A 9,595-nucleotide genomic window follows, 5' to 3' on the forward strand; every position below is an offset into this window, starting at 1 on the left:
GCACCATGCTAAAGCTCTTAAAATGACCAACTAAAAGGTTGTAGTTAGTGTTTTGTAAATAAACTTCCACATCACCTCCTACAAGTAGAACAAGCTTCCCAACTCAAATTTGGGTAAATGGAAGAAAATGTGCAGAAATAGAGTTAATAAATGTTTCTGGGAGTTAAAAAAAAAAAATCCCTTTTAAATTGAACAGTGCATCCGCCTCAACATCAGCTATCAATCATTGTAGCATGCTGTTCATATTAGTAGAGGATTAACAATAAAATCAAGTTTATTGCATAAATAAGCACAACAGAGTAAATTTGAATTTGTTGAATTTTGTCACTAAAGAACTTCCGTACTAAAAGCATCCACACGACAGATTTCACTGCATCAGCGGCAAAGCTGCTGAAATCTCAGCGACGGAGAGCTGAAGCCAACAAGCAAGCAATCGTTATTCTGCATTATGTCCAGAAAACTAAACTTTTAGTTTCAAACCATCCACTTAACAGCAACGTTTACTTATTTTTGCTTTTATAGAACATCTACGCCTTCATACTTAGACTAAATAAAACCTTAGAGTCAGCCTAAACTGTGCAGCACAAAACAAAAACCTTCCAGGAACTAAAGGGCCATGACAAAAGTTTCACAAATATAAAGAAAACAAAACAAAAAAAAAAGAAACCTCACTGATTGGTGGAAAATTTATTAAACATTCCTAAAGCTGTTAATGCTCCTTCATTCTGACACGCTGTGTTTTCACAGAAAGTTTAACTCGTTGAAGCTTATTATTAGTAGCAATAACTGAGGATCTTGAACACAGGTTTATTTTAACAGTTTGTTATACACAAGTTATACATACAGTTCAAAGCACGGCAGGGTAACGCTCCAAATAACAGCAATAGCTTCCTTTTTCTGTTTCCTCTGTGCTGCTCCAGGGATTACACAGAGCTGAGCAGAACAACAATGATTGTTTGCTTTTCGCAGTTTTTTTGTGTGTTTTTTTTCTTGTCGTTTGTCGCACAAAGTATACCAAGAGAAAAGCAGAATTATTCAGTGCACAAAATGTCTCACTTTGTTTGAATTCGAAGGATTTCTGCAGGTTTCGGGTGTAAATTCAGAGGATTACCCCGCTGTGGTAAAGTTTTCCCACGACAGAGGAATACACATCATCTCGCAAAGACAAGGCCTCGAGGGGAAAAAACAAAACAAAAAAAACAGAGGATGGACCCAAACAGGAACTACCTATAACATAAAAAACAACCATGACCAGTGGGAAATGTAAACACGACCCACAAAAAAGGCAGAATTCAACAAAAACCAAGACAAGAGCCATAAAATAACCAAAGACTAACACATGGGTTTATCTGGGAACTCCTCTACTTGATGTTGTTCAGCATCAAACTTGGGTTTCGTTTTGTTCGACTGCAGCTGCCTGAAGCGTTGCGTTACAATCCGCTCCGTATCTTACAGAAACAGAACCGAGGTCTCCGGTGTTGTAGCTGATTCAAAGCTCTGAGCCGACCGGACGGTTGCTAGGCACAGAGTGGAGAGTTTTGGCTCGGAGCTTGCATGCTGGAGTCACGCTTTGAGAGGAGGGAGGGAAGGAAGGATGAAAGGATGAAAGGAAAGAAGGAAGGAGGGAAGGAAGGAAGGAATGAGAAAACGATGGAGTGAGCTGTTTGGGCTTTGATCTGACACAGCAACTGTGTTTCTGCAGGAAGCTGAAGGAAAAGTCGGTTAAATGTTAAAAACTCTGAATTAAACGGTTTTCCTTGAAGGTTTTCTGTTAATTTAAGACAAAAGAATGTTGGTATAAATAAATGCATCTACGTTCTGAGCACTTATTCTAATAATTTGTTGTTACGATCAGTTGCTATGACTTTAAATCGATTATTCAGTTGATTGACATCTTTAAATATCAAACCAAAGATCGATTGATAAGGAGTGGCCCCAAACAGCACCGCAGAAAGAAAAAGGGAAAGAGGAGCGTCTATTTCTTCTTGCTGAACAGACTGAAGCGTTTCTCCTTGTCTTTCTCTCGTTTGCCGGGGCTCGACTCGGCAGCCGTCGTCGTCGTTGCCACGGAGGCCGGCAGCGTCTGAGCGCGAGCGGCGGGCGCGGGGGCAGGCGTGCTGTGGCTGCTGGGCGTGACCTCTGACTTCTCGCCCGCAATGGAGGTGGAGATAGTCGATATCCAGGAGCTCATCTCGTCCTGCAGGACAAGAAACACACTCAGCTTTGATCTGAAGCTATGAAACTTGTTTATTCTGATTTATTTAGAGAGTTATTTAATTCTAATTTAATTAGAAAGTTTAACATTTTCCTTTAAAGCAACAATGATCCTTTTATTTACAATTATTTGTGACAATCTAGTTGGAATTGATAAAAATAAGATTTTCATTAAACGCAATCAAACAATTTCTTAAAATAAACCGTCTAAGTCTTTTTCCACGGGCCTGACTGGAGTTGGACCACAGTTCCAAGTGAAACGAGTCGAGCTGAAAATATGAAGCCAGCAAACCCAAGGCCATTGATTGGCCAGAGGGAGACGTCAATCATAAGCGTCTTCTTCACAAATACAGTAGTTCCTCGCTGCTTCGTAAATTATTTAACACCTGCTGCATCTTTGTGCAGCCTACACTGCAGGAGAAACTTCCTCCTGCAGCTCCTCCTCCTCTGTCGATCTCCGTTCTGCGAGGAGAAGTGGGCGTGGCCAAGAGCACAGAGTGCAGCTGTGGCAGAGAGCTGAGTTCATGACGTGCTCTTTTAGAGAGTTTAGAGTTTAGAAACAGTGTTAGGGACATTGCAAGAGTGTGGGAAGGGTTTAAAATGCCTGAACAAACAATATATACAGACCCTTTCCAAAAAATTAGAATATCGTGGAAAAGTTGTTTAACTTCTATAATTCCATTCAAAAAGTTCATCTGTAATAGATGATAGATTCAGGGCCCACAATTTAAACAATTTCAAGTATTTGTTTATTTTTACATAATTTGGGCTTCCCGCTCCTGAAACCCACAAAAACAGGATTTCAAAAAATTAGAATACTGTGAAGACATCAGCCCACACTTCACAATTTTTACAGGAAAAAAGAAATAAATTAGGATCACAACAAATCAATAAAATATGGTATTTTCAAAACGATATGTCAATGTTCAATACTTTGTTGGGAATCCCTTTGTCTTAATCACTGCCTCGATGTGACGTGTCATTGAGTCAATCAGCCTGTGGCATTAACTGGGAGTTATGGAAGCCCAGATTTCCTTGATGCCGTCAGCTCTTCTTTGTTGATGGTCTGGTGCTCCTCATTTTCCTCTTGAGAATACCTCATAGATTGTCAATGGAGTTTAGGTCCGGCGAGTTGGCTGGCCAGTCAAGCACTGTGGCATGGGCCAGGTCCTGCTGGAAGATGAAATCTGTATCTCCATACAGATCCTCAGCAGAAGGAATCATGAAGTCCTCTAAAACATTCTGGTAGACTGTTGCGGTGACCTTGGATTTAAGAAAGCAGAGTTTACCAACACCTGCACCGGACACTGTCCCCAAATCATGACTGACTGTGGATATTTCACACTGGAACTCAAGCGGTATGGGCTCTGTTCCTCACCCTTCTTCCTCCAAATCCTTGGACCTTGATTTCCAAATGAAAGGCACACTTTACAGACACAGCACTCTGTGAACAGCCAGCCTCCTTAGCTATGAACTTCTGTGGTTTACCCATCCTATGGAGGGTATCAATGATGGTCTTCTGGTCAGTTGCTATTTCTGCAGTCTTCCCCATATTGAACTGAACTGAGACAATTGAACCAAACTGAAGCAATTCAATGACACATTGGGAAACCTGTGCGGGTATTTTGAGTTTAGTAGATGATTAATGTGTCACACTCAGTTTAAAACACTTATGCCATGAAAAATTTGGGCTGATGTCTTCACAGTATTCTAATTTTTTTAAATCCTGTTTTTGTGGGTTTCATGAGCTGGAAGCCCAAATTATGTAAAAATAAACAAATAAATACTTGAAATTATTTAAATTGTGGTCCCTGAATCTATCATCTATTAAAGGTTAACTTTTTGAATGGAATTATAGACGTTAAACAACTTTTCCATGATATCCTAATTTTTTGGAAAAGGTCTATATATATATATATATATATACTGTATATACTGTATATATATATATATATATATATATATATACTGTATATACTATATACAGTATATATACTAAAATAAACTACTACTTACTACTTGTACTACTAGGCCTACTGTGCAGTTTTTCATTTATCGTGGGGCTTCAGGATACGGATCCCCGGCGATAAACGAGGTACTACTGTATATCCATTATTAAAATGGCAACACAAACCAACACAGTGGTACGATGGGTCAAATGTTTCCATGCTTGTTGATGGATGACAGAATTCAGACCAAATGGACTTGATTCACTGGCTCTGACCAGCAGCCAGAAGGTGGCCTCAACTCATCCATCATCTTTACTTGCTTCTTCCTTTTTGTGTCACGGGGGTCACTGGTGCTCATGTCCAGTTAACACTGTGTGAGAGGCAGGGGACAGGTCTCCAGTCCATCACAGGGACATGTAGAGACAAACAACAATACACTGTCTCACTCTCACTTAGGGACAATTTAGAGTTACCAATCAGTCTAACATGCATCTTTTTGGTCTGTGGGAGGAAACTGGTGTACCCAGAGAAAACCCACGGATGCACAGAGAGAACATGCAAACTTCACCCAGAAAGATCCCCAGCCGGTATTTGAACCGGGGCGGCCTGCTCGCGGGGAGGCAGCAGCTCTACCAACTGCGCCACCGTGTCGCCCGGCCTCAACTCAGGCACAGCATATTTAGAAATGGTGGCCGAGGATGCCTATTTCATTTCCCCATTGAGTTGTCGCGTTCGCCTTGGATAGAAAATGAAAACAACATCGCAGAGGTTTAGGTCAGCTAATGAGCCGGCCCACATCGAGGCGGCACTCAAGCTTTTTTTATTTTAACTACTGAGACTGTGCTACAGTTGCAATCGGGCCTAAAAAAATCTGACCCAGCTCATAGCCATTTTTTCCGAACCCGACTCGATCATTTAACTGTAATTGCAGGCCTGAACCCGAATAAAAATTTTTTTTTTTTTTTGTTATTACAGAAAGCTTTTACTGCTTTTGTAAGCAAATCAGTTTGACATATTTTAAAAACATATTTCAAAGAAAGGAAGATATAATATTGTCTATTAACAAATCACCAAATTGATATTAACATACAAAACGAATAGCCTAAAAAAATCAACTGCATAAATAAGCTATTATAAAGATGAACAAAACTATTTTTAGAGCAAAATTATTTGGAAAAATATAGAACTAGGCTAGTTTAATTGAACGCACCGCTCGCTTCGAGAGTTAGAGGACTTATTCAGAGGACTACAACAACAGAGATAATTTTGCTTTTTAAAAATACTTACTTCATCTTTGGCTTGGAACAGATACTCGTTGCCGTCAGTGATCCTGTAAAGTTAAAACAGATCTGTAAGATTTTACAGGAAGTTTAAAAGTTTTGCTAGCCGTGTGTCTTGGTTATTAGAAGACTCGGGCCCAATCTATACTATATATACTGTTTTTAACAGATCATTTTCCTGATTATAAAATAATCATCTAAATCATTCTAATGCAAAATACTGACACTGCGCCACACGGTGGTGAGAACGTCCTCTTATTAACATGCATGTACATATTAAGAACATACTTGGGCCCAGTTTAACTTTGCTCATCTCTGGAAATTCTCTCATTTTTTCAGTGTAGATTGTGAAAAAGTTACACGTGCACATGGTAATGCTGTGCTTGTTGAATTCGCTGTCGTTTTCATGCCAGGTCACTAGGTGGCGCTGTGATATATGGACTTCAACGACACGCTCATGCACAACAATAAAATCTGTTGCATCTAAAATGCTGAATACACGAGAGTTCTTTCGGAGCGAGGAAGAGGTTGGGCGCTCCTACACACTGAAAAGAGCGAGTACCGTATTTTCCGGCATATAAGTCTCAGATTTTTGCATAGATTTGTCAGTCCTACCACTTCTACGCTGAAGCGACTTATATACGTTTTTTTTCCATATCCATAACGCAATTTTTGACCGACATCTGGTGCTTTCATTCAATCTGACATGAACCAGATTAAACATTACCATTTGCAGCCGCTAGAAGCGCGAGAGGGCCCTCTACGCTTTTGATTGACAAATACCGCTACACCCCCCCACACACACACACACACAAACATTCATTTAGAGACAACTGAGAAAAACTTAACACAAGTAAAATGCCCCCAAACAGAAAATCCTATTTTGCAGATACAAACTGCAGGTAATAAAATATGCAGCCCAAAAACTGTAATCAAACAGCAGAAAAAGTTTGTAAACGGGTGGAGTCCGTGCAGTCTGCCTGGGGATTCAACCCGGTGGAAGAGAAGGCCGCACAGCAGCAGAGGATCCCCCCTTGCGGGGAACCTTGCCCTGTGTATGGTGGGCTCCTGACGGGCGCATTTCCTCCGTGGCGGTGCGCCGCCCATCCATCCATCCACTCATCAAACCATCCATCCATCAATCCATCCAGCCATCCATCCACTCATCAAACCATCCATCCATCCATTCATCCATCCATCCACTCATCAAGCCATCCATCCATCCATCAAACCATCCATTCATCCATCCATCTATCCAATCATCAAACCATCCATCCATCCATCCATCCATCCACTCATCAAACCACCCATCCATCCATCCAAGATCCATCCATCCATCCATCATCCATCCACCCACCCATCAAACCATCCATCACGGCTCCGGCTGTTAGCTCTACCAGCTTTCCTCCACCACCATAGTGGGGAGGAAGACTCCGTGGCGGTACACCACCCATCCATCCACCCGTCAATCCATCTATCCATCCACCCATCAATCCATCCATCTATCATGGGTCACGTGCCTTGCTGCCCCATTCCTATATGGCGAAGCGACTTACGTTTTTCCCACTTTGAGACATTTTTGGACGTATGTAACTTATACGTTGGAGCGACTTCTACGGCAGAAAATCCGGTAGCACAAACAGCACTCTGCGTTCCACCATCGTTACTGATCATCGACTCGCTCAAGTGTAGGAATACTAGTGACTGCAGCCGTTTGGAGTGCACACGTGTGAACTCGCATCGATGCCAGGTATTTCTATAAACCTCCACCGACCTGGATTCAAAAGGCTTGGGTGTCAGAAAACGACCACTTGTCACGAACATGAACAAACGTAACACAAACCCGTCGTGCTGCCGTACTTGTAGATTTCTGGTGGTTTGAGTGTGTTATTGGACACTTCTAAAGAAATGGATTCAGTTTGAAACAGAGGAGAGGAATGGAGATTTGTGATTAAACAATTTTAGAAGAAAACCATTTTAAACAAATTAAACTCCCGAATGTGTTTTTACTAGAAAATATTGTAAAACTCACAGAAGTCTCCACTCAGTCTAAAAATGTCTGTATAGTATTAAGATTTGATTTAAATGGTCTTGGAGAAAACGCGGTTTTCTCTCAGAACGTTGGCTCAGTGTCATGAAAGTATCATCTTCTGCAGACAAAGTATTTTTTTGGTCTTGAAACCCACTTGAGTTTAAAGACGTGCTTCTTCTTCTTGTACTCCACAGCTACGTCGCACACGGCATCCTTCAGGCAGACGGGGATCTCGCTGTGGTAGGGGATGCCCTGACTGGCGCTCTTCTGGTCCTTGTAGAAACCCATCTCCTGCTGGTTGATCACACAGTACACGTTGTGCCAGGACCTGCAGGGAAACAGCAAACACATCAGCACCCGTTCATCACGTTTTACTCAACCGTTCGTTGTGTGAAACTTTCTAAAGCATTCACACGAATATTCACATCCGTTTTTCTTCCCGTGCATTTTTCGGCTTGTAATTAGTTTCTCAATTTTAGTACCATTTCAACAGTTCTTACATCAAAACGTTCAGCTCATTCAGAACATTCCTGCTGTGACTTTACGTATTTTTTTGAAACATTTTGCTTTTCAAGCCATTTTTTTTTTTATTGAAAATGAACGACTTCACATCCATCAGAGCCTTTGAGTCGTTTACAACCTTTTACTGCTCATTTAAACTTTTCTCAGCTGTGTTCTAATTTCAGCTTTTTGGTATTTTTTCAGCTACTTTTTAAGTAATTTTATGCTGATTTTAGCCCTTTTTATTTTTTGTGTGTACCAATTTGTGCCTTTTGTGCTTCTTTTAAATAATTTCAAAGTTTTATGCTCCTTTCAGCATTTTTCTGCAAATTTAGGCTTTTTTTTGTTGTTAATTTTAGATTTTTTTGTTATCTATTCAGCCACTCTACTGGGGCCAGCTGTGCCTAAGTGGTTAGAGCAGTCGTCCTCCAATGCAAGAGTCGGGGATTCAATTCCAACAGCAGTCACGTGTCAAAGTGTCCTTGGGCAAGACACTGAACCCCTCATTACCTCTGATATGTGCCCCATCGGTGTATGAATGTGATAAAGCTCTGATTATTCTTTGCATAGATGTAATAGAGTGCTGTATGAGTGGGTAAATGAGGACACAGATTGTGTTGTAAAGCGCTTTGAGAGTCTTGATAAGATACAAAGTCGTTAGATAAGTACAGTCCATTTACTTATTCTGCTACATTTCTGCTCTAATCAGCTCGTCTGCACATTTCTAATTCTCTACTCCTTTCCATTTTTGTTTTCCTGCAAATGTCAGCTGTTCAAATCCAATTTGCATCAACAGTTTAACCATGAAACATTTTCAGCCTGGTTTCAGTTTATTCAGCAGCTTTCAACAGAACATGTTCAACAAAATGCATATTTGCAGGAAATGCAGCCACTCTATTATGGTTTACTGGCTGCAGCTGGACTTGTACCTGTTGGAGGCCTTCTTGTTGTGGCCCTCCCACTCATGCTTGCGGTGCAGAAAGCCATCCTGCAGAGACGTCGGGGTGTCATGCTGGGTTTTAGCCGGCAGGGTTGCCGCCTGGCTGGGTTTGCCCTTACGTGCCGCCCCCGGAGACCCTGATGGACTGGGCTCTGACACCCCGTTCACCACGTCAGCCCCATCAACGGCCTCCTGTGATCAAAGAAGAGCGGCGTCAGTGGACTGAGGATGGACGGATGATGTTTGTTTTAGACACACAGAAGCTTTGAATCAGTGATCAGAGCTGCAGCATGCAGAGCAGAGAAACATCACAGGCTGAGAGCAGACTTCAAAACCTCTGAACGTCACAACAACTATCAACTGTTCCTGTCTGGAAATCATCTTCAACCAAAGTGAAACAAGGAAATCCAACAACACTATCTGCCCTGATGAACATACATTTACCGAGGTTTAAACACAAAACATTTACTGTACGAACACAAAAAGACTAGCCCTTATTTATATACAGGATGTACTGTACCCCCACCCCCAGGTCTACTTTAACCAACTGTTCAAGTTATTTTTGATCATTATAACTTTTGCTCACTCAATACATTTTAAAATATTTACTTGATCAAGTTGTCAACATTTATATATTTTGGACAAAAAAGGAAATATATATATATATATATATATATAT

The 9,595-nt window shown here is 41.1% G+C and overlaps 1 protein-coding gene across 2 annotated transcripts in view; it reads right to left on the minus strand.

The window, feature by feature from the left end:
• Window positions 1-671: 671 nt before the first annotated feature.
• The window catches only part of LOC119413374 (spectrin beta chain, non-erythrocytic 1), a 193,832-nt gene continuing 184,908 nt past the window's right edge, over window positions 672-9,595 (minus strand). For both annotated transcript variants that reach the window (XM_037680425.1, XM_037680432.1), the window contains 4 exons: window positions 8,906-9,108; window positions 7,630-7,803; window positions 5,451-5,493; window positions 672-2,197 (listed from right to left, as the gene is read on the minus strand). In XM_037680425.1, the coding sequence (XP_037536353.1) occupies window positions 1,976-2,197; window positions 5,451-5,493; window positions 7,630-7,803; window positions 8,906-9,108 (642 nt within the window). In that variant the 3' untranslated portion in view covers window positions 672-1,975. The remainder of the gene's footprint in view (window positions 2,198-5,450; window positions 5,494-7,629; window positions 7,804-8,905; window positions 9,109-9,595) is intronic.

This window comes from Nematolebias whitei, chromosome 1, assembly GCF_014905685.2.
Source record: "Nematolebias whitei isolate Nwh7 chromosome 1, NemWhi1, whole genome shotgun sequence".
Classification (NCBI taxonomy): Eukaryota; Metazoa; Chordata; class Actinopteri; order Cyprinodontiformes; family Rivulidae; genus Nematolebias; species Nematolebias whitei.